At 40.5% G+C, this 23,178-nt stretch overlaps 1 protein-coding gene across 1 annotated transcript in view; it reads right to left on the minus strand.

Moving 5' to 3' along the window:
• GUCY2F (guanylate cyclase 2F, retinal) overlaps nucleotides 1-23,178 on the minus strand; it is a 100,687-nt gene that overhangs the window by 52,246 nt on the left and 25,263 nt on the right. The window contains exons 4-7 of the mRNA XM_012644952.1: nucleotides 17,526-17,880; nucleotides 16,035-16,119; nucleotides 12,074-12,170; nucleotides 7,750-7,881 (exon numbers count right to left, since the gene is read on the minus strand). Coding sequence (XP_012500406.1) covers nucleotides 7,750-7,881; nucleotides 12,074-12,170; nucleotides 16,035-16,119; nucleotides 17,526-17,880 — 669 coding nt within the window. The remainder of the gene's footprint in view (nucleotides 1-7,749; nucleotides 7,882-12,073; nucleotides 12,171-16,034; nucleotides 16,120-17,525; nucleotides 17,881-23,178) is intronic.

The raw sequence follows: 23,178 nt of genomic DNA on the forward strand, positions 1-23,178 counted from the left end.
AATAATGCCTTACATTTGCACAACAGTCCTACTCTTCAAAGTGCTTTCACATCTATTACCTATAGCCTGGAGATTCCATTTCAGGCTGAGCCAACTTGTCATCAAGTAGAGATAATAAAGCAGAGAGCTCTGTGCAGTCAAATTCCAAGAATAAGGAATAGATCCAGCTGTGGCTCTACATCTGGAAACCTGCTAGGAGCAAAGGCTAATGGGAGCTGCAGGCTTCTGAGTTACTTGCCCTCATTTTGTGTCAGCATCTACTAACCAAGGAGTTCAAAGCCTTTTAATTAGGAAATGCCTCTCAGAGACCTTCCACTGCTGAACAGAACTGCACTGGCCAAGCTCATTGCTCACAGAGCTCAGAAGGGTAGTCCAGGATCAGTGCTGGCCTGAAAGCATGGTCAAAGCATTTGACCCAGCAATTCTCCAAGTGTGGCCCTGAACTAGCTGCATCAGCCATCACCTGAGAACTGGTCAGAAAGACCAATTCTCAAGCCCCACCCAGCACTTACAGAATCAGAAATTGTGGAGGTGAGGCCGAGCAATCCGTGTTTTCATAAGCCCTCCGCGTGACTATGACGCATGTTAAAGTTTGAGATCCACCACCCCAGTCTTTGCCTTTCCCCTTTCCCCACCTCTGTGATACTCCCCTCATTCATACCCTCTTCATTTACCTCTCACTAAGTTTCTGTGATCAAAATCTGCTCTCAGCCAGGGATTTAAAACTCATTCATAGAAGTCAGGAGGGACTGACACAAGTGTGAAGTTCTACCCTTCAGAGGACTTTATCCTTTAGAGGGATCAAATCTTAAGCTGAAAGAATAAAGGTCTAACTGGGAATTTACAAAATCAGCCAATGTGTGGGGAAATACTGGTGGACAAAAAAGCCCCAGCATCTTTGCAACTATGTTACTTGGCCCATGGTCAATGCTAGCTGCTACGGAACCTTTGTGCTAATTAGAAAAGGGTGCTTTCTCTCAAGTTAAAAAAACGAATTATTATGCTGGGCGCGGTGGATCACGCCTGTAATCCTAGCACTCTGGGAGGCTGAGGCAGGAGGATCGTTCAAGGTCAGGAGCTCAAGACCAGCCTGAGCAAGAGCGAGACCCCGTCTCTATTAAAAATAGAAAGAAATTAGCTGGACAACTAAAAATACATAGAAAAAATTAGCCCGGCATGGTGGCACATGCCTGCAGTCCCAGCTACTTGGGAGGCTGAGGCAGAAGGATTGCTTAAGCCCAGGAGTTTGAGGTTGCTGTGAGCTGGGCTGATGCCATGGCACTCTAGACCGGGCAACAGAGTGACACTCTGTCTCAAAGAAAAAAAGCAAAACAAAAAAAAAGTGAATTATGTGAGCATAGTATTGTATGGCCTGTGGCAGCCCTGTGATGCTAGCCAGCAGCCCTGGCTGTATTCATACAGGCATGTGCCACACTCTCATTTACTGACACATCCCCCAGACACCAGGGAGCACATTCCACTGGCAGCACGGATACTCCACACGTCACCAAGCTCTGCCTGCCAGGTGAGCCCTCTTTGTCAAATTTGGAGTTAAGCTGTTGGGGTGGGAGTGTGAAACTGGAATTGGACATCCAAAAATATTAAGCAGAAGAGAGAAGCATCCTCAAGGAACTTCTGGGTCATAGTTGAGATAGTACATATGCAGCTATCCATGTGTTTGCCAGTGACTGTATATGTGCATAGTGAGGTGTGCCAGTATAGATGGAGATGTGAGAAGGCTCTTCAACCACCCCTTTCCAGGACTAGAAAGGGAAGTCAGAATCTCTATACCCACTCCTGCACCACTCACATATCAGTCAGTATATGTCTACAATGTGAATAGTACCCTCTTGGATGTGGTGCTCCCACGCACAACCTGAACATCAATACTTGCCATTCTGACCCTGCCCTACACCTGGTACTTGATACCTTCTTCCTAGAGTTAGCCCTATTGCAGACATAGGTTAGCCTTCTCTCTGGCTTATTAACTGCCATGAGCAGCTAAGCAGAGCTTTTTCCTGCCAAATCACCAAATGCGAGAGCTGGAAAGGGTCTTAGGTATCCCTAGCCCAATCCCTTAATATTTTGATAAAGAAATTGAAGCCTGAAGAGATTAAGTGACTTGCCCAAGGTCAGAAGCCTAGGTAGTAACAGAGCCAGAAACTGAACCAAGGTTCCCCATCTCCCACTTCATTGTTCTTTCTTCTCATTGGGCTTTCTTTGGTTTGGGGGATTTGCGTGTATTTGTTTTAAGATTTAAATAATTCTCACAAACTTTGCAAGCAAATTTTTATTGAGTCCGTGTGCGTCCTACTTCATGAATAATGAGAAAAAGAGAGGAAATGGGCAGGTTTTATCTTCACCACACATGCACTATTTGTTTTGGTTTTTTCTTTTAAAAGAGAATGATAAAATACTTCACTCATCACTCACTTTTTAATTAAGAACAAGAAACATCAAACTCTATTCACTAAAGTTTTTAGAAGTAATTTAAAGTCCATCAGTTTTGAACTAAGGCCATGGTGTATTAACTAAGAGGCAAGAGAACTAGATCCTAGACCCAGCTCTGCTTCAAACTCAAGGGTGACCTTAAAACAGCCACTCAATTTGCCTGAACCTCAGTTTCCTCACTGACAGAGCTGGACTCATTAGATGGTTTCTTTGGTCCTTTTCAGCTCTGATGATCTATGAGTCTGTAATGAGAAAGAGAAGGTGGCTGGTGGAAGGGAGAGGAGGAGGGAGAGAGCTATAAGGGATATAGACAGTGGGAAGACAGAAAAAAAAAGGCTCTGGGAAAGGGAAATGAATGGGGACAGAGAGAAAGGTGAGACAAAGAGGAAAACACAAGGAAAGGTTGAGAGGCAGAGAGGCAGAAGGAGTCAGAAAATGAAGAGGGAAGATGAGTTCAGTGGGTTCTCCCTGAGTGTGTCAGGGTTACACTGCTGCCCACCTCACCCTCTCTCCCCCAGACTGTGGCTGCTAGAGCAGACCATGACATGTCCCCACTACATCTGTCATTCACAGCTCTTTCTGCTCAGCAGTTGGCTCATCTGGCTTTCCTTTCACATTTCAAAGGGTATCTGTAAAATAAGGGCCGGTTTTCCTGTGTAGTTCCTAAGGTTATACATCCGTGTGTACGAAGTGTGAATATGTGTCAGTGTAGTACAATGTTATGGCATGTCCTAGAGAAGCCTGTCTTTTGCTGTTAGGTATCTGCTACCCCAGGCACATTATCAGGAAATTCCGAGTCTTCCAATAACAATTATTAGAAATTTTTAATTTATTTTAAACAGAAACTAGATAATGAGTCTTCTTTATAACACTCCTAACAGAGGACCGTTTCAGAAGGCACACTGGACTTCTTTGTTTGATCTGTTGATTCGATTGACTTATATTCCCTCCCAGAGTCCTCTTTAGCCCTCGCCAGGCAGTTTTCTAGCCTCAGCTGTCTTCCTTCACACCCTGCCATCAGCCTAATCTTGACTTCACCATGTGCTATTATTCTCACTAACACCCTCCTTTTGTGAAGATAAAGGCACACTTTGGCCTCCACAGTTCAGAAATACTCATGATCTGACCGACCAACAGTCATTCTGGGGACTAAGCTCTCTGCCTCCTTCCAAAATGAGAAAATATCTGACAGATTCTTAAAGGCCAGTTACATACAGATGTTTATTTTTTCTCTTCTCAATTCTACACTATAACCTTCCAACCCCACCAAATAAAACATACCACAATTTAACACATAAATTCTTCCACTGAATCAGAGAATCATAGCATATCTGAGCCAGAAAAAGCCTTAGAGGGTCTCTTAGACCAGCAATTCTCAACTGTGGCTGCACATATCAGGGAACTTTAAAAAAAAATACCAATACCTGGGCCCCATCTCATAACAACTGAATCAGAATTGCTGGGGGTGGTGCCTGGGAATAGGTAATTTTTTAAGCTCCCCAAGGAGATTCTAATGAACAACCAGGATTGAGAATTTAGTTCAACCCCTCATTTTACAGATTAAAAACCAAGATTATTGAGATTTACTTCAGAATCTTAGAGGTGTCAATACATTTGTAAAGCCATCAGCTCATTCCATTTGACATTCAAAAGCTATCTGATTACCTTATCTTAGGTCTTTGAGAAAGTAGAGCTGCCAATTCTCCAATACCTCAAGTTTATATTTGAAGCAAATCTCCTCTTTGATAAAATTAAGACAAAGGCAAGATCCAGAGGTTTCCTGCCACTAATTTAAGTCAAAGCCCTCAGGTACACTAAAACAATGCCAATCTTGGTTTTGAAGGCCTAAGTCTGTTTGTGCTGCTATAACAGAATATTTGAGACTGGGAAATTTATAAAGAATGGTTTATTTTCTCATGGTTCTGGAGACTGGGAAATCTAAGATCAAGGCACGAGCAAGTTTGCTTGTCCGGTGAGGTCGGTTCCCTGTTTCCAAGATGGCGCCTTATTGCTGCACCTTCTGGAGGAAAAGCCCCACCTTTTAATACTATCACATTGACCATTAAGTTTTAACAACTGAATTTTGGAGGGGACACATTCAAACCATAGCATTTCACTCCTGTTCCCCCAAATTTGTATCTTTCTCACATGCAAAATCCATTTATTCTCTCCCAAAAGTCTTAATTCATTCTAGAATCAACTCAAAAGTCTGAAGACCAAAATGTCATCTAAGTCAGATATGAGGAAACTCAAGATACCATTCATCCCAAGGCAAATTGCTCTATAGCTCTCCAGCTGTCAACCTGTGAAATCAAACAAGTTATGTACCTCCAAAATACAATGGTGAGATAAGCACAAGACAGACATTTCTATTCCAAAAGTGAGAAATAGGCAGGAAGAAATGGGCAATAGGTTCCAAGTAAATCCAAAACCCAACAAGGCAAACAACATTCAATCTTGAGGCTTGAGAATAATCTTCTTTGACTCCATGTCCCAACTCTTGGACACATTGGGATGGAGGTTGGGCCCCAAGGCCAACAGTGGACCCCAAGGCCACAGTGGACCGCACCTTCATGGCTTAGCTGGGTGCAACACATGCACAGTTCTTATGGGTTGGAGTCAGGTACCTACAGCTCTCCCAGGCTGGCATTGCATTCTGGTGATTCCACAGGTCTGGGGTCTCAGGGGAAGCCCTGTCCCCACAGCTCCACTAAGCATTGTCCTAGTGGAGGCTCTCTGTGGTGGCCCTGACTCCAAAGTCCTGGTGGGCATTGCCCTAGTGGGAATTCTTTGCTGTGGGCCTAACCCCATAGTTCCACGGGGCATTATTCTAGAGGGGACTCTCTGTAGTGGCCCTGCCCCTGTGGCAAGTTGCTGCCTGCATTCCAGGGTTGTCCAAAACATCCTTTGAAACCTAAATGGAGACAGCCATGTCTCCATATCTCATATCTGCAAAGTTAACACCATGTGGATACTGCCAAGATTTATGGATTGTACCTTCCTGAGAAGTGGCCCAAGCCATGCCTGGGCCCAGTTGAGTCACAGCTGGGGAGATTGAGGAGCAGTGCACCAGAATATGGGAAACAGACTTGAGTCAGTCCTAGGCAGCAAGCCCTGAGATCCCACAGGTGTGCTGGGCCCCTTCAGTACCCTGGGCCTCTTCTTTGAAACTGTTAGGCCCTCAAGGCACTATACTCTCATTTGAAACTGTTCAGCCCTCAAGGTGCTGGCACTCTGGGCCTGTGATGGGTATAGCAGCTTTGAAGATCTCCAAAATGCCTTTAGGGTCATTCTCCCATTGTTTTGATGAATAGCATCTTGCTTCCCTCTATCCATACTAACCTTCTTATCAAACTTTTTTGGCCGCATACTTGGTTTTCTCTCCTTAACATGCTTTTTAATTCTTTACATGATGAGGCTGAGAATTTTCCAGATCTTTACCTTGTGCTTCCCTTGTGGTTATAAATTGTCTTTAAATCTTTTCTCTCTTCTCGCATTTTATTATAAGCAGTTAAAAGAAGCCATGCAGCACCCTTAATGCTTTGGTGCTTAGAGATTAATTCCACCAAATATCCTTATTCATTGTGTGCAAGTTCTACCTTCTACAAATTCCCTGGACACGGATATAATTCAGCCAAGCTCTTCACCAATTTCTAATAAGAATGGCCTCTTTCCAGTTTCCACTACCTTATCCCTCATTTCCACCTAAGACCTCATCAGACTGGCCTTTATCATACATATTTCTACCAACATTCTGTTCATGACCACTTAAGTAATCTCTAAGAAGAATCAGAATTTCTGTATAGCTCTTTTCTTCTTCTGAGCCCTCACCAGAATTGCCCTTAATATTTCATTCACAGTAATCTAAATTTTTTTCTAGCATTCATTTCAAAACTGTCCCAGCCTCTATTCATTACCCAGTTCCAAAGCTGCTTCCACATTTTTAGGTATATGTTATCATAACACCCACTTCTCTGGTACCAATTTCTTAGTCCATTTGTGCTGCTCTAACAGAATACCCAAAACTAGGTAATTTATAAAGAACAGAAGTTTATTTTCTCACAGTTCTGGAGGCTGGGAAGTTCAAGATCAAGGCTCCAGCAGGGTTGGTTGTCTAATGAGGGCCGCTCTCTGCTTCCAAGATGGTACCTTATTGCTGCATCCTCCAGAGGGGAGGAATGTTGTGTCCTCACATGGCAGAAGCACAAGATAGCCAAACGCTGCATGAAACCTCTTTTATAAGAGCCTTCATCCCATTCATGAATGGGGATCCCTCATGGCCTAATCACCTCCTAAAGGCCCCACCTCTTAATATCATCACATTGACCATAAAGTTTCAACATCAGAATTTTGAAGGGAACATATTCAAACCTGAGCAAGTCCCCTGTCAATTATTTATCCAATGGAGGAGAGTATTCACTTGGAAAATCCAATGTGGTTGACAATCTAAAATCTCATTCTGTCCTGTTTTGGACTTTCTTTGTAGTTACCGTTGAAGTTGAGAGTGTTTGCTGCTCTTTGGAGTATCTTCAAACAAAACAAAGAAATCACAGTGGGCAGATCTTACTTAGGAGGGGCAGAAAGACAGTCTAGTTTCTCTTTTACCCCCTGCTTAACTCTTTCCTGCTGAGAAGAAACGGCTCATCTCTCCAACTGATGCAAGATTTGTTCTGGTTGCCAAATTCCAGTATCATAGAACAAGGGGTATGGGGTAGCCTCTTAAAGCTTGAAAGACAGAAACTTCAGTAAAATAAAAAGGATTTTCATTTTATGCAGCAGAAAGTAACCTGTTACTCCAAGAGGCAGAACAGGCAAAGAGAAAGAAATAATGAATAATTTTTTAAAGTTTCAATAATATCAGAGGATAACAGGTGTAAGAAGAGCTACTAGAATTTGAAGAAAAGGGAACCCCAAACCCTACCCTGTACAGGCATGTCTCTAGACATCTTATCACAAACAGTAGACTCAGGAAGTCATTTCTTCTCTTATTATCTATATATCTTCTGGAATGAGTGACGTGTTAAGTGTTTGGGTCTCCAGGACATTTTTTACGTGCATAGTACATACATGGAGTTCAAAGATCAATGAAGTCATAAGTAAATAGATTAGTTGCTGAGGAAAAGAATTGTCAAAAATGTCTACCAAACAGGTCCATAAGTGGACACAGACAAAAAAACCGGAAACACTTGCCAACAGCCTCAACATTTTTGCCCAAAGACTAGTTACTAAATCACTTCCTCCTTTCCTCATCTTAAAATCCAAGAAGGCAGCAGATTAGATAGCTGTTGAATGTCTTACCTCATAAATTGCTATGTTGGAGTTTTCATAGGTAGCTGGAGTTAGACTCCCTGAAGAAAAGGAGAGCCTTGGGGACCTCCCACTTTGGACCTCTGAGGTGATCTGGAAGCTTACACTGGCACGACTTCCTCTCTGAGAAAAGATTAGGAAAGAAAGGTTATGAACAAAATACTCGTGATTTGGCATATAATATTGACCTACGATATAGATACTGTGCTTGGTTTTCTCTTCTTTATTACTAAGAAAGTAGCTCTATGAGTTGAACCCTGTAATCATGAGATTGATTAATTTTCCCTGTACCTCCAAACTTTTTTTTTCTTTAGGTCAGGGCTGGTACCTTGCTTAGCCTCCATATACCACCAAAAAAGGTACATATTTGCAAGTGCTTCCATTTCCTAGAGAGGATTGGAGTCACAGAAGAGGAGGACAAGAAAGAATACCTGTCATAACTGAATCTAGGACCCTCATTTTACAGACAAGAAACTGAGACCAAAAAAGGTGAAATAAGTTTCCCAATATCATACAGCTAGTCAAGTATTTAGTTACAAGGAGTGTTGTTTATAAAAGTCTAACATTTTGAAAATATCAATAGCAAAACTAGGATAGAATCCCACTCTCCTAACTCTCAGGAGTGGCTCATTTTGTTATATTATCCTGAATGGCATCCTTCTTTCTGCAGGTAAGATTTATGGCAGAGGGTATCCCAGAATGCAATAATATGGTAGAGAGTGAGTAGATCATCTGCCTATGATTTATGAGTCTGATGCTTAAGTAGGCCAAATTCTCTATTCCTTGATTTGTTAACTTATACACATAAGTCTAGTAAGAGAGGGCTGGGAACTGCACAGTAGAATGACAAGAAGAAGAGTTATCTGCAATCTGTGTTAACCTTTAAAATTGAACTTCTATATCTTCAACTGAACCAGTAGACTTATTTCACATGAAGATGTAATAAATCAACAGGTTCTTCATAGTCTTCTCCTCCATATCTCCAAATGTGCCTTTCTCAAAATTATAGCAATTCAGAGCTAGCAGTTACATCTGGTATTGTCTAGGCCAATACTCACCCCCACCTCCAACATTCTCATTTCATAATGAGGAAACAGAGGCCTAGAGGGATATGTAAGGGCTGAACCAAGAATTTTGATGTTATATTTTCTGGTCTTGTGCTCTTTCTACTATATCATGTTCTATTTCACTCTTGCTTGCCAATAAAAATTAGTCTTAGGTATTTTCCAACACTCTGCCCTTAATGGTCTTTGATCAACTAAAGACCACTAGTTGACTTAGCCCTGAGTTAAGCTCCTTCTACAAGATTATTGCAGTCAAAGTTCCAAGACAATAGTAAGCTATACCCAGCCCCCAATATACTGAAATCCCAACAGCTCAAAATTCAGACAAGATGTAAAACTTGACTCTTCACATAACCCTTGCATCAACCTGAACTCTCCCCAACAGAGCAAGGCCAGGCAGGAATCTACTTCCCTTTCATTCTTTATTTTCATATCTCAGCAGGAGCACCTAGATCTGTATATTGAGATATAAAACTCTCCATGAAGGGCAAAGGAGAAAGCGAGAGAATCTGCCAAAATCCACATACATATTTGGACTTCAGCTTCACTTTCTTCTAAAAACTTCCTTTCCTAACCTGACTTCTCCTGACCTGCCAATTTTTCTAGACTGAATTAATTTTATATTCACCAAGAGTTTACACTTTCAGACATTCCATTTGGATGGAATTCTTGGCTTGGCTTCTTGACTGATTAGACACAGCCAGCTGCAACTTTGTGACTACACAGCAATTAAGGAAAATGTATGCTTCCCCTATCTTTTTCCATCAGAATCCCTGATACAAGCCAAATGCCAAAAGGGATCTAGAGGCCAACAGCTATGTTCTCCTAGGGTAATGCCATCCTTTTCCACCTGGGCCAAAATAGTGAAAAAAAAATTCCCTATAAGGCCTATAAATCCCTGTTGCTATTCATTTTTCTTACTGTTATGGCAAAAAAGGGTGATGATTGTTTTTTTACTCTCATTATGTCAAAATTTATGCACAAGTGAAAAAAGATCTATCATCATGAGCAAGATTTATAGGCACTTTGTTCATCTGAAGGTAGCACTACTCAGCTATTCATGGTGATTTTGTGAGAACCGGTATGCTTTAGTCACCCAAATATAGTTTATATCTCAGTACAAACGGGACGAGGCATAGGTGGAAGTTTTACAGACTACACTAGACTACTGCAACATCTACACAATAAAAGGCTAATTCAGTTCAAAATTGAGCTATATTTATTGTTTTGATACATTAGAGCCAAAACACTAGGCAATTGGCATGAAATGTAATGTCATTTTGACATGGATACCACTAACGAAGTAGGGATTTAAAAATAGGTTTATGGTTTTTGACCAAAACTTTATTATATTTTGCTACATTTAGACAATAACTTCTATCTAGTCTTCTACTTTTACTACCCATTACCAATTTCTGGATAAAATATCTTGTCACAGAATTGAACATCTTTTTTCTTAGTATTGGGTTATGCATCGGGATTGCTCCAGAGCTTATTATTTCAGCATCTATGCTTTCTACTTAATGTAGGAAATGTCATACAAGGGCATATTGAGTATGGCAAATCCAGACAAACTCTACCACCATGAGTCCTAGGTTCCTCTGGTGGCTTCAAAAATGGAGACTAACATCAGTAAGATTTTATGGCATGAGGATGGAGTGTAGCTTCCAGCCACAGTGATAGTTTTGGCTTTCAGCAATACATTTCCAGGAAGATGATATCGACCTTACAAAAGGATCTGATGATTTAAATAAGTAAAAATTAGAGTTGTAATTGAGAATTAAATCAAACAGCTGAACAATTCATTTGACTCCAACTGCACAGGGTATTACCATGCAAATCCATTCTCACCCAGCCAACTAATTAAACATACCTTTCAGTGTCACATTTAGGCAAATGACAAGTTTGATCACTGAGATAACAGTTCTCAAGTCTGGTCCAGTTGTGTAGCAAGAGCAAATGGCACATGGGGATGATATAATGTGTTTGCATATTTTTCCTATATCATGCCATCAACATACTAGAATATGCAAAGACTAGTCTCTTCTCCAAGCTTCTGTTTATGCTGTTTCCTCTGCCTAGGATGCCTATAAGGGCCAGGCATGCAATATAAAAAGGTGAAGTTCATCAAGTTTAAGACAATATAGAGTGATGGGAACTGTATCAAACTGCAGACAGCATGGCTCTTCTAAAAAGGGCAACTACTTCTGAGTTACAGCCAATTGCCACAATGAGACCCAAGGTTGCTAGATCTTCCAACTTGTAAAGAAAACTCAGAAATCCAGATTTTTATGTGTAATTTCACAATTTGAAGATTCTAACTACTATTTTTTATAAATGTGAAGGTCAAACAAAAAGTGGTTACCAGTTTGTGACTTGTGACCTAGACAAATCCTATCTTTAAGACCCAGCTTTGATGTTGAGTCTCTGAAAAACTTTCCTCCAGTGATCTGTTTCCTCTGAAGTCTTATTGCATTTCTAGTGTCTTTGTGCAATATGACACCTATCAACTCTCTTATGTGGTATAATTTGTCTCTTTAACTTGATTATAATCCCCTTGAAAGCAGGGACTACATGTGATCTCTCACAAAACCTAGTCCAGGGGTAGGACACAGTAGTAAGCCCTTAATGAAGATCACCAATTACAACACAATCACAAACAGAACAGAACTTTTAGGGAAACTCAACTCTATTTCACTATTTGATTAATTTGCCAAACTTTTATAAGCACCTACTATATCATAAGCACCATGTCAGATGCTGTGGGCTAACATTAAAAAAAATGTACCTCTGCCCTTGAGGAACTAACAATCAAATGTTGAGTCCAAATATACAAGAACTACATGAAGTCAAAGCTAAACTATTGCCCAAAGTACACTGTATTCACTTCCACAACACTGTTCTAAGGTGGTGCTATCTAATAGAAATATAACATGAGCCACATTGGTAATTTTAAGTTTTACAGTAGTCACATTAAAAAGCATAAAAAGAAACAGGTAAAATTAAATTTTAATAATATATTTTATTTAATCCAATATATCTAAAATATCATTTTGACATGTAATTAACATTTTTAAAATTTTAATGAGATATTTTACATGTTTTTATACTAAGTCTTCTGAACCCACTGTGTATTTTGCTCTTATGGCGCATCACAATTCAGATAAGCAACATGTCAAGTGCTCAATAGTCACTTGGGACTTGTGGCTACCATATTGGACAGGGCAGCAAAAGAAGGAGCTATGCCTTACCTTACTGCCAAAATGGGGATTGATAAATGTTATATCCTCCAAAGTTAGTAGAATTCTGTTGGGTCCTTTAATTAACTGGATTTTATTTATACGACGCCTGAAACAGACATGAAAACAGAAGGTCACATGAGGACTGATGTTTTTGTAAAGCTAGGGTTAATTTGACCTTAGATAGCAGTTAAAGAATATACATGATAATTAGGAAGATAATCACACATGAATTTTCACCATAATACAAAAGGAGGCAGCAACCCTGGCTCTCATAACTTCCAGAGTTATAAAGACCAAAAGAGAAAAATGAAAATGCTCTTGGAGAGACACGGAAAGAGAGGGGTGAGGGTGCTGCATGGGAATGGTATCTCCGACTAATAAAATGGTGATCCCACATCAAGGGCACATTCAAAACAATACCTCTGAATACTTTTAAAGAACTCAACAGCCTTTCTTATATTCCAGAGTATCCATCCTAATAATATCAGGGCCAAAAATCATTAATCTCCATTTTATAGACAAAAACACATTAAAGAAACAAAACAAAATTAAGCAAATTGTGTCAGATCCCCTTGCCTGAAGCAGAGCTGGAACTTGAATCCTTGGTCCCTGGCTGTGGGCCCAGATTTCTGCCCATAAGACCACTTCTCTTGCACAGTTGCATCTGTGCGTTGCCAAAGCAACAGGTTGAAAAGTGGAAAAATTCAATCAGTTGGTTGCTTTGTCTACATGATTCCAAACAAGTGGGCTGACTGAGGTTTTTTTTCCTTTTACTGAATTGGTCTCTTGTCTGAGCATTACATAGACACAGTTTAAACCTCATTCTCTCCAAACATGCCCATTAATTTGCAGTGAATGTAATTATTTTCTACAAATCAATTACTAGACACATAGGAGTTTGTGATGTCTACCCACACAGTCAGGTAGGTCTGACTGGGCAACTTGAAGATATGGAGGGAAGCTTGGATCAGTTGGTGTGGTCGCTTTGTTCTGTTTTGTCTTAGGAGCTCTGACAACTACAGTTTGGCTTCTCTGTTTCCATACCCCATAATGGTCACTCTGTGGAATGTATTAAAGCCAAGAGCCACAGCAGAGAAAACAACCACTGAAATGCAACTTGACAAAATGCTTTGTTAAGTTGTTCTACGAAGTCTACCACGTCACTGTAGCTTTAAGTACCAGCAACGCAGTCAGTTTTTCTCAGTGATTTCACTGGTTTGTAAACAAACAATTAATGTGTTTCTAATTGTCTGCCAACAAATATGTCCCTTATCACTGTGGGAGCTGCTGTCCTGCAGAGAAAATTAAAAGAGCCCTGTAGTGAATTCTTGGGTAGAACACATGAATCTTTTGGCAAAGTAAAGCATCACTGCCTAACTTATCTGTTTCATATGTGTAGTGAATTGTCTTAATGCAGGCACACCTGTGAAAATAATCATGCTACAGAGTCCACTCTAATAGAAAGCAAACTGGACTCTCAATCCAGAGACCTGGGGTGCAGTACAAATTCTGTCATTAATTAGCCAGGTGCAAGTGACCTTGGATAAATAATTTAACCTCTTCCTGCCTCAGTGTCCTCATCTATCTAGCAGGATAATAGTCCTCGCATTACTTGCTTTATAGAGTTGTTTTGAAAATCAAATGAGATAATATATTTGAAAGTGCTCTGAAAAGCGTGAAGCACTATGAAAGTATAAGGGCTCATTATTATCATTATGATCATTAGTATAACAAAGCAGGGAGAGCTTTATAGAAAGGCGATGCAATCTGGTTCGGAGGAGTAGGGAGAAAGGAGGAGTTCAAAGAATCCTTTGTTTTGGGGTGGTTGGGTTCTTTGCACATCTTTCTTTCTGAAAAAAAAAAAACTTAAACAATCAAAACACACAGAAAAGGAAGGAACAAAGAGTCACTCTCCTGCAAGTAATCACCATCTATTACAGAATCTCATCAGCCGCTCAGCTCTTTTGATTGTGCCCGTGGTGGGCAGAGAGAGGGAGGAAGGCAGCAAAAAGGGGGCATCTTTTGTGCTTTGTTAGCTGAAGAACCAAGGACCAAGTGACTCTGGGAAATGATGTACCTCTCTCCCATCTCTGCACTTTCTGTGACCACTTGAAGTACCAATTGTCTCAAACTCATTTTCCTCTCCAATCATTTTCCTCTCTAATCATGTCCCTCTCCAATCATTTTCCTCTTCAATCTTTGCCCTTCAGCCCACCAACTCCAAACAAACCCCTCCCCTCCATGTTTTCTTTTTTTCTTTTTTCCTTCCCTTTCCAAGAATTGCAGACTGGGCTCAAAGACTCAAAGCCTAAAGAACCAGTCCATTCAGTAGGAAAGACCAGTGAGAACTGTCATTTAGGAGGTTGACAAGTAACATAAGCAGCTGAGTGACTCCATTTTCCACTTTGCCATTGGATGTTTTCGCATTGGGTAGACAGAATCTAATACTCCTCAAATCTATCTAGAGGGAGAAGCTTTTGGATTGGATGGCATTTATTTTCATTAATGATGTTAATTAAATACTTTATTCTTTGGCTGCAGCTAAATTAAAGATATTAAATTTCTTCTCTTAGCAAGAACATGTCACAGTCACAGAAATTAAAAGAAAAATTTCCTTTGAACTAATGTCTTTATCAAGTGTGTTTTAATGACTCATAAGCTACCTACTATGCTGTGTGGCTTTATCAAATTTCTAACACTGGGGAGACTGGATAATAGTAGTTTTTCACAGCGATGCCAACATATTAAACACTAAGTGTAACACCTGTTATGGTTTCAATCCAGGATTTCACAGATTCATTAAAATGTCAGAGCTGGAAGGGCTCTTAAACATCAACTAATCCAATTCTTTCATTGTACAAATGAGAAAATTCTGGCCAAGAGAGGTTAAATGGCTTGCTCAAGGTCACACAGCTATTTAATATACTCTAGACATTTTTTCTTGAAACTCACTAAAATAGGCCCACTCCATTCCCTACCAATCCATGCCATATTGTTGTGAGGACCACCCTTACAAAGAGGTGACAAAGGTGTGGTTTGCAGGGTGGAAGGGGTAAAGTGCGATGGTTGTGACTGATTTCATTTTTCACTTTCTCCCAATTGTTCTAGTATGGAGAGGGTCCAACTGTTAAAATGCAAAGTTTACAAGAAAGAGTTAACCTGTTAAGCTATCTTCAGCCACTTATCCCTGATTCTGAAATAGCTCATTAGATTATTTGGTCACCTGTTAAGGGATCTGAGGGAGGAAGACAAAGCCTTGATGATAATGATGATGTTGATGATCAGATAGGATAGCTTTTGTCCAAGGAAGAAAAACAGTAGAAATCTGGAATGTGACACCTTGGACAAAAGGCATGAGTGTCAAAGACCAGGATTCAGGGCTCCCCGCAATCAGCAGGACAGTCTCGTGCACCTGGGAAGGGGGTGAGATTTAGCATTTATCGAGCACCAACTATGAATCAGGTACTGTTCTAGGTGCTTTACTTACTTTAGTTTATTTAATCCCCACTATAATCCTGTGAGTTAGCACCATTATTTCTAGAGGTTGGATTCTGGCCAAAGTCTGCCTAAATTATTGGAATTCCTTAAAATATCCCAACTCCATTCCCTACCAGTACATACCATTTGGGGAAGGAGATGGTTATAGGAGATTCTGCCAGGGGAAGAGGCAGCACAGATAGGAAGTAGATGGGCCCTACAGTACTAGTTCTTTTATTTCATCATTGTGTTGAGAGCCAGATCTACACAGGCAACAATACTGACAACACAGCTGAGGAAGTTATTCTTGGCATCATGAAAACACTTCACTCTAAATAGGGCCGGTAGGGATGGTAAATCACTACGGAAAAAAGAAAATCAGTGGGTCATGTAATGAGGCAATTGTACTGAAACATGACTTCCTGGAAATCAATATTAACAAGGCTATTATGGGCTTGTATTTTTTATATACCAAAAGAACAAAAAAATGTACCTTATAAAGTAAGCAAATCCATTAATAGTCAGCAGGGCTACAAGCAAAGCAAGGCAGACCATCATGGCAAAGGCAGGGTCGATGCCTGCAAAGAGAGAGAGGAAGAGGAAGAATGGCATTATCAAAGAAAGGCAGTAAATAAAGGGCACCACAGAGTGACTCCTCATGCTTTCTGGTGACTCTAAAATCAAGCTGCATCTACCTAACCTAATTCCATTTTTCTATAGCACAGTCTGTCTTGTTGACTTTATGGACACAGAAAGCAATTTCACTGTTCTGAAGCAAAAGCACTCACCACTCTGACAATAACAAATCACATGAATTAAGGCTGACCAGGGTGTTTCTTTGGAGGAAAAAGTCCACGATTGGAAAACTTTGAGTACCTTAATTTAAGTTGGACAGCAATAGAGTTCTTGAGAATAAATATGTTATCTCACCTGTGAAGGGTAAGTATTATGTTGTCTTCATAAAATAAAAGACCATTTTAATTCACCCAAGCACACAGACCTCATGAGTTATAGATGAAAAACATAGTACTTGTCCTTCAAGGATGAGGGTGAGTCTGGTTTTGAGAATTAGTGTTTTCGGCAGCATGTAAATTGGCCTCCATAAAATCTAAATATTTGGATAGATTACTAAGATTTCAGAGGGAAATATATAATGATGTGAGTGAAGAGGTGGTTGGGTATGTCATGCTAAATCAAAATAGAAAGCAAAGCCCATTTCAAATAGATGCATTTGGTTTTGGAAGGGTGTGGTGTACACTTGCATAAGAATAATATGGGTCCTTCCAAAGTTCCCCTCTGGCTCTCAGAGATCTGACAAAGTTTCCCCTCTTCCACAAGCTAGAGGAGTTCCACCAATCAAATTGCAAGTATTTACTGGATGCCTACTGTGTTGGGCAGTTGGGGGGCATAATAATTATTAGCTCTGGTCCCTGCCCTCAAGGAACAATATATTTGGGAGTGGGGGGCAGAGATAAAATCGATACACAAGAAACAATTGAAAAGCAATTTTGTGCTAAGCTGTGAGGTACAGTCTTTTACTTCAGTGGGAGTTCCAAGAGGTGAGGGTATACACATAGTATTTCTGTGGTGGTGGGACCTGAGTAGCACGATTTGGATGCATCAAGGGACAGACAGGTATTTTTTCTAGCAGGGGAAACAATCACAGGTCATAGCCTACAAAAGACCAAGAAGAGGGCTAATGCCTTCTTTGGGAAGTAACCTCTTTGGGAAAGAGTGGGATACTTTTAAAAGCGAGTGATGGGGAGGCTTTTAAATGGTGGATGATTATTCAAGGCTGCAAAGTACCTTTCATTGTTCTTATTATTTTAAACTAACTAGATAGAATGCCAAGAAGTTTATGTCACCTGAATGCAAATGACTGATTTTATGAGTGTTTCAATATTAAAATATGCTTTCTCCTAGAGAGGTTCCCTTATAACCCAAGCTGAGCCAAATTGACTACTAGTGATTTTCCATTCCTTACCTCCTCGGCAGATCTTCCCTTCTGCAAACCAGCATTTTGCATCTGCTCTAGGGGGCCTGCCACCGGGGAAGTGAATAGGGGTCCCTCCGAAACGTAGCAGCTCCGTTTCCATGTCCACAATATAGGTGTTATGGAGTTCCCATTCTTTCCAGTTGGTGTCCAGGATTACATATTCCGAAATTCCATTTCCATTTGAATCTGTCCTTATCAACTGGTTGAATCCATAGAACTGCACGTTTCTGGAATGCTGAACCAGGCTGGCAGCACTAGCCTGTCCATTTTCTTTCATAGCATTATTCATGGCTTGTGCGATAAAGTAAATTGAATTGTAGATGGTTCCAAACAACGGTGAAACCTATTTTTAAAAATTACAATTATCTTGAGCCCTAGTCTCCCTAGAGCGATCTCAGCATATATTCCAAGCCTGTGTTCATTATTATGGGTTGTACGTCTGAGTGGAGTAGAGCTATGAAGACCCAGAGGAAAAAAAATTGTTTCTGAGGACTTGCTTGGTTTTTCCCCTGAATTTTTCTGCTTTTCTCCCCCAGGCCTTCTCATCTTTAAATATATCAAATATGACAATTTTATGAGTAAACCAAGTCATACGCAATAGAGTTTTATGCTCCTAAACTAAGAAAGCAATCTAGAGTTATAAAGGGCACTTAAAAACAAGTATGGAATAGACCAGGGGAGTTCAAAGAAAATATAACAGATTAATTACTGGTGCACTATACATGCTAAAATCATTTTGCTGGCACTACTAGAGTGGTAGGTATGTGTGGAAAGATTGTAAATAATGTGTTTCTACAGTCTGTATCTATGTTCTGTCTTAGTTCAAAATGTTTATTTTTCTAGACACATGTTCCCCAGAGAAAGTGAAGACTTGAATCCAGTTTTAAACATATACCCCACACACACGCAGAGACACGCACACACACACATGCAGACACCCACACTAACACATATACACCCATCTATATAAAGCCGAAGTTTGTAGTATATAGAGAAGGTAGGATTTCAGGAAATCCTATATCCTATTGGTGTGCAAAGTGGCAAAGCTTCAGTAAGAAGCTACCATAAAATGGTAAGACTGCAATGGTGGATGGTAAGACTACACCTGCTAAGTAAATAAGGTAAAAGCAACAATATCTATATACTATGCCTGATGCACTGTTCATTAATCTTTTAACTTTATTTTTGGAGCAAACCTTGTATCTTCATTCCAAAAAGGCAGAGAGGAAGAATGAACAATTCCTCCCCAATCTAAGCATACCCTCCCACACACCACAACCACCCCCCACACATCCGGCCATGGCTTCATGGTTTTCCATAACATTTCACTTCTAGGATGGAGTTCAAGAAAGCTATGGTCATGCCATTTTACTGAGCTTCGGGGAAACCTGATACTTGCTACTCTGGTTTCACAGGGTCTAGAAAGTTAAACTCTTGTAACAACCTTCACCTGATCACAAAGAGGAGGTTTCAAAATTGGGTGAATTGTTTTTGTGTTGGAAATACAAGTCAAGATGCAGAGAGGTATAGTGGCTGGCAAGACACTGCCATGCCTTGTTAATGTAGAGCAGGCGGTTTTCAACCCTAGCTGCACATTAGAATTACCTGAAGAGTGTTAAAAATATCAATTCCAAACCAGACCAACAAAAAGAGATACTTTAAGTATGAGACCCGGTAATCAGTATTATTAAAAGCTCCCCAGGGATTCTGATATGCACACAGGGTTTAAAAACAACAGTATAGAAGACAACACACTATCTTGTGGTCAGTTCCCAATGCCAGGATGTTTGGGCAAGTCACTTATCACCTTTCTCTGGGCTTCAGTTTTGTCCTCTGTGAAATGATGATACAGAATCATGTATGTCTAAGCCTTAGAAGTCATCTGGTCTAGCTATCTTACTTTATAGGTAGGAAAGGGAGACCCAGATAAGTTAAGTGTTCTGTCAAATTCACTCACCTAAGCATAAAATAAGGACTAAAACCTAGGTAACTTATTTCTTAGTTTAGCATTCTTCATTGGAGTAGATGTTCCCTGGGGTCATTTGTGGCTCTAAACTCCTGCAAAAATTCCTAACTCCTGATCTAGTCCAGGGACCAAATTTAGTTTGTAGTCATTTTGATTTGCCCTGCATAAGGGTTCTTCTTCATCTGTCTGATCTCTTCACATTGGAGTGCCCCACAGCTCAGTCTCGTCTCTTCTCTTCTCTTCTCTTCTCTTCTCTTCTCTTCTCTTCTCTTCTCTCTCTCTCTCTCTCTCTCTCTCTCTCCCCCGACAGACTCTCACTCTGTCTCCCAGGCTAAAGTACCATGGTGTCAGCCTAGCTCACAGCAACCTCAAACTCCTGGGCTCAAGCGATCCTCCCACCTCAGCCTCCTGAGTAGCTCGAACGACAGGTGCGCACCACCATACCCAGCTAGTTTTTCTGTTTTTTGCTCTTGCTCAGGCTGGTCTCGAACTCCTGGCCTCAAGCAATCCTCCCACCTCAGCCTCCCAGAAGGCTAGGATTACAGATGCGAGCCATCGGGCCCAGCCTCGTTCTCCCCTCTATCTACACTCACTCCCTTCACGATCTCTTTTGTTCTCGTGGCTTTAAATACTATATCTATGCCATAACTCTCAGACTTATACTTCCAGCTCAGACCCCCTAAATTCTAGACTCATGTAATCAACTGCCTACTTTGATATCTCTACTTGGATGTTAAATTTGAATATACTCAAAATTGGACACCTGATCTTCACCACAAATCTTCTTGGTCCATCTACAATGAGTCCTCCCCAGTTTTGTTAGTAGCTACTCCATTCTTCCAGTTATTCAGGCCAAAAACCTTGCCCCACATAACAGAGCTAACTACTAGCAGAGCAGAAATAAACATCTCAGTCTCCTGAATTTTATTCCTATGATCTCCCTTTACTACCCTGCCTCAACATGCACTCTGTAGAAATAGATGAATGAATGACATGTGCTGCCACCAAGGCATCCACACTTAGTTGCCTAGAACACACTGAGGTCTCTTAAGAAATTTTCACTAATTCCCCCTCCTGACATTCTCAGACATTTGATTGTCTTTAGGATTTCTGCAAGAGCCTGGCTATTTTCTAGGGCTTGGGAGGTTATGACAATAAGTGAAGGATGGAAGGTGGAGTATAAAATCAATACTAGTAAAACAAATGAGTAAAAAACCACAGGGCAGCAAGCCCCTGAAAGCTGAGAGAATGCTAGTATTCTGTTTCGAGAGGCACAGAGCCTTCTGGGAAAGAAACTGCATCTACCTACAGCCAAAAGCAAGGATTGGAACTCAAAAACAACAGCCCCGCCTCTGAGTTGACCCGTTACACTGGGTTTTCAGCTGGCCAAGCTGTGCTGCCCTTTATGCTCTAGGATTAACCCGTTAGAGCTAACTGACAGCAACTTCCCAAGATAACTGAAACCTGAAGCCTGTTCTTCAGGATTCTCTAGCCTCCACCACATATCTCTCTCTCACACACACACAATGCCCCACTCTCATTCTGAGGGCTTGGATTTGTGTTCTAGTGGGTTTGAGTTCCTCTTTCACCCACTGTGCCCTTCAGCAATGGGACTTTTCTTTTCCCATAAGTCAAAGGCACGCTCTGTTAGTATCAATCACAAAAGGTCTCTAATTGCACTTGCTGCAAACAGTGAGAAAGAGAAGAAATAGAGGATGGGACAAGGGAAGAAGGGACATTCTCCATTATTGTGCTCTGTTCTGGCTTCTCACCACAGCTCCAAAGAAGTAAGACAGGATTGGCAGGAACAGGTCAGACAGATGACCTTGTTGACATCATAGCCCAGAATGGTGAGACCACTGATGACTCAGTCTATTGTTTTTGCCTACTGTATAGACCTAAATCTGAACGAGTTGTTTAATTATGAATAAATGAATGATAATTAAATTATATCATTGATTTTTTTATTCAGTAACTTTAGATGCTCTACCCTAGGCTTTTTAGAGCTTTCATCCAAGAAAATAAGGTCTGGATCAGAAGCAGTGACATCTGAATTTGTTCAGTTTACTAGTTCATGCGTTGTTAAGTTGACTATCATCAGTTCACATTTACTGTGAGAAGACACAAAACTGGCTTTCAAAGAATTTTGTCCTCAGAAGTGCACACTAAAACATGGCATGGAAAGCCATCACTTGAGAAACAAAATGGCAACATCACTTTTGAACAAAAACCCAGGCACATACAGAGATCAAGAAAGGAAAGGGTAATTGAATTTCTGTTATTAAAGGTGGTACCTCCAATAATGCATGATCTCAACCTTTGGACTTAGTCAAGAGATCAATGTCTTTGATGTGACGCTCATGAACACAATGCCCTTATTTTGTATAGAATGGGGTACAAAGACAATTGTACACACTGTGAGCTGCAGGCAACCTTTTCTGACAACCTGTCTGGTGGGCCTCATTCTGGAATGCTCCAATACTAACCACATCCTCTTCAGCCTAGCATCCCCCTGCCAGGCACGCATATTTAGAGTAATGGAAAACAATAGGTGTAAGGAACATAAGGTTCCCAAGCTTGCTAAGAAATTCAGAGGATTTCCTTTGCTTCACCAAATAAGGCTAAATTTTCAAAAAAATATCGAAAATGTGTGTTCCAGCAATATGCATTTGTAGCCAATAGAATTTCATTGCAAACAAGCATTGGGAATACAATGAAAAGGAAAAATGCAAGCATCAGAACCAAATTCAGAAGTCTAATTTGTGCCAAAATATAACAGTACGAAGTGATAATTTTTGCCCAATCATCCTGAGACCGAATTAGGAATTTTGTCACTAGTGTCCCACCTGCTAAATCCCCCTATTCTGGTTTCCTATTCTCTTTTCACAGGTCCTCATAAAGCCCTAGTACCTCCTATATCGGAGGAAAACAAACCAGTAAATCTATTCAAATCAAGGTATTAGTCACTTAGCAATGTTACTTTGCTTCAATAAAGCATTAGCATTAGATATTATAGCACAGTGGAATAAAACACTACAATAAGCCTAATGTGTGGTTAAATATTCAGGTTCTGGTAACAGACTTGGGTTGAAATCCCAGCGCTGCCACTTGCCAGCTGTATGACCTTGGGCAAGTTACCTTGAGCCTTAGTTTCCTCATCCATAAAATCTAGATATTAATATCTAATTTGTAGGCTTTCTCTGTGGATTCAGTGGGATCATGTATGTAAACTACCTGGTACGGAGTAAACACTGAATACACAGCAGCTGCTATTGTTTGCATTTCAGAAGAGGAGCACAGTGCTCTGGTAACATCATCCTGGAAGTGTAGTGTTTCAAGTCCCTTATCTCAGTCTTGAACTTGTGATCAATAAGTATTAGAGTCCCAGTTTTAGACTTAATGTCCTTAGCACCCTGAAATGATAAAACTGCTCCCCTTCATTAGGGGAAGGTCTTGTTTCTATTTTGATCTCCATTATATCCCCTGCACAGTTCTTGACCCACGGTAATAAGAACCATAACAACTTTTATAACAATAATAATAATAATAATAGCTAATGTTTATTGAAGGGTTATCAGATGCCAGGCAAGCTCTTTAGTGTGTTAATTCATTTAATTCTCACAACAACCCTGTGAGGTAGGTACTTTCATTATTCCCAACTTAAAAATGATGAAA

The sequence above is a fragment of the Propithecus coquereli genome, unplaced genomic scaffold, assembly GCF_000956105.1.
Source record: "Propithecus coquereli isolate 6110/MARCELLA unplaced genomic scaffold, Pcoq_1.0 Scaffold104, whole genome shotgun sequence".
NCBI classification, from domain to species: Eukaryota; Metazoa; Chordata; class Mammalia; order Primates; family Indriidae; genus Propithecus; species Propithecus coquereli.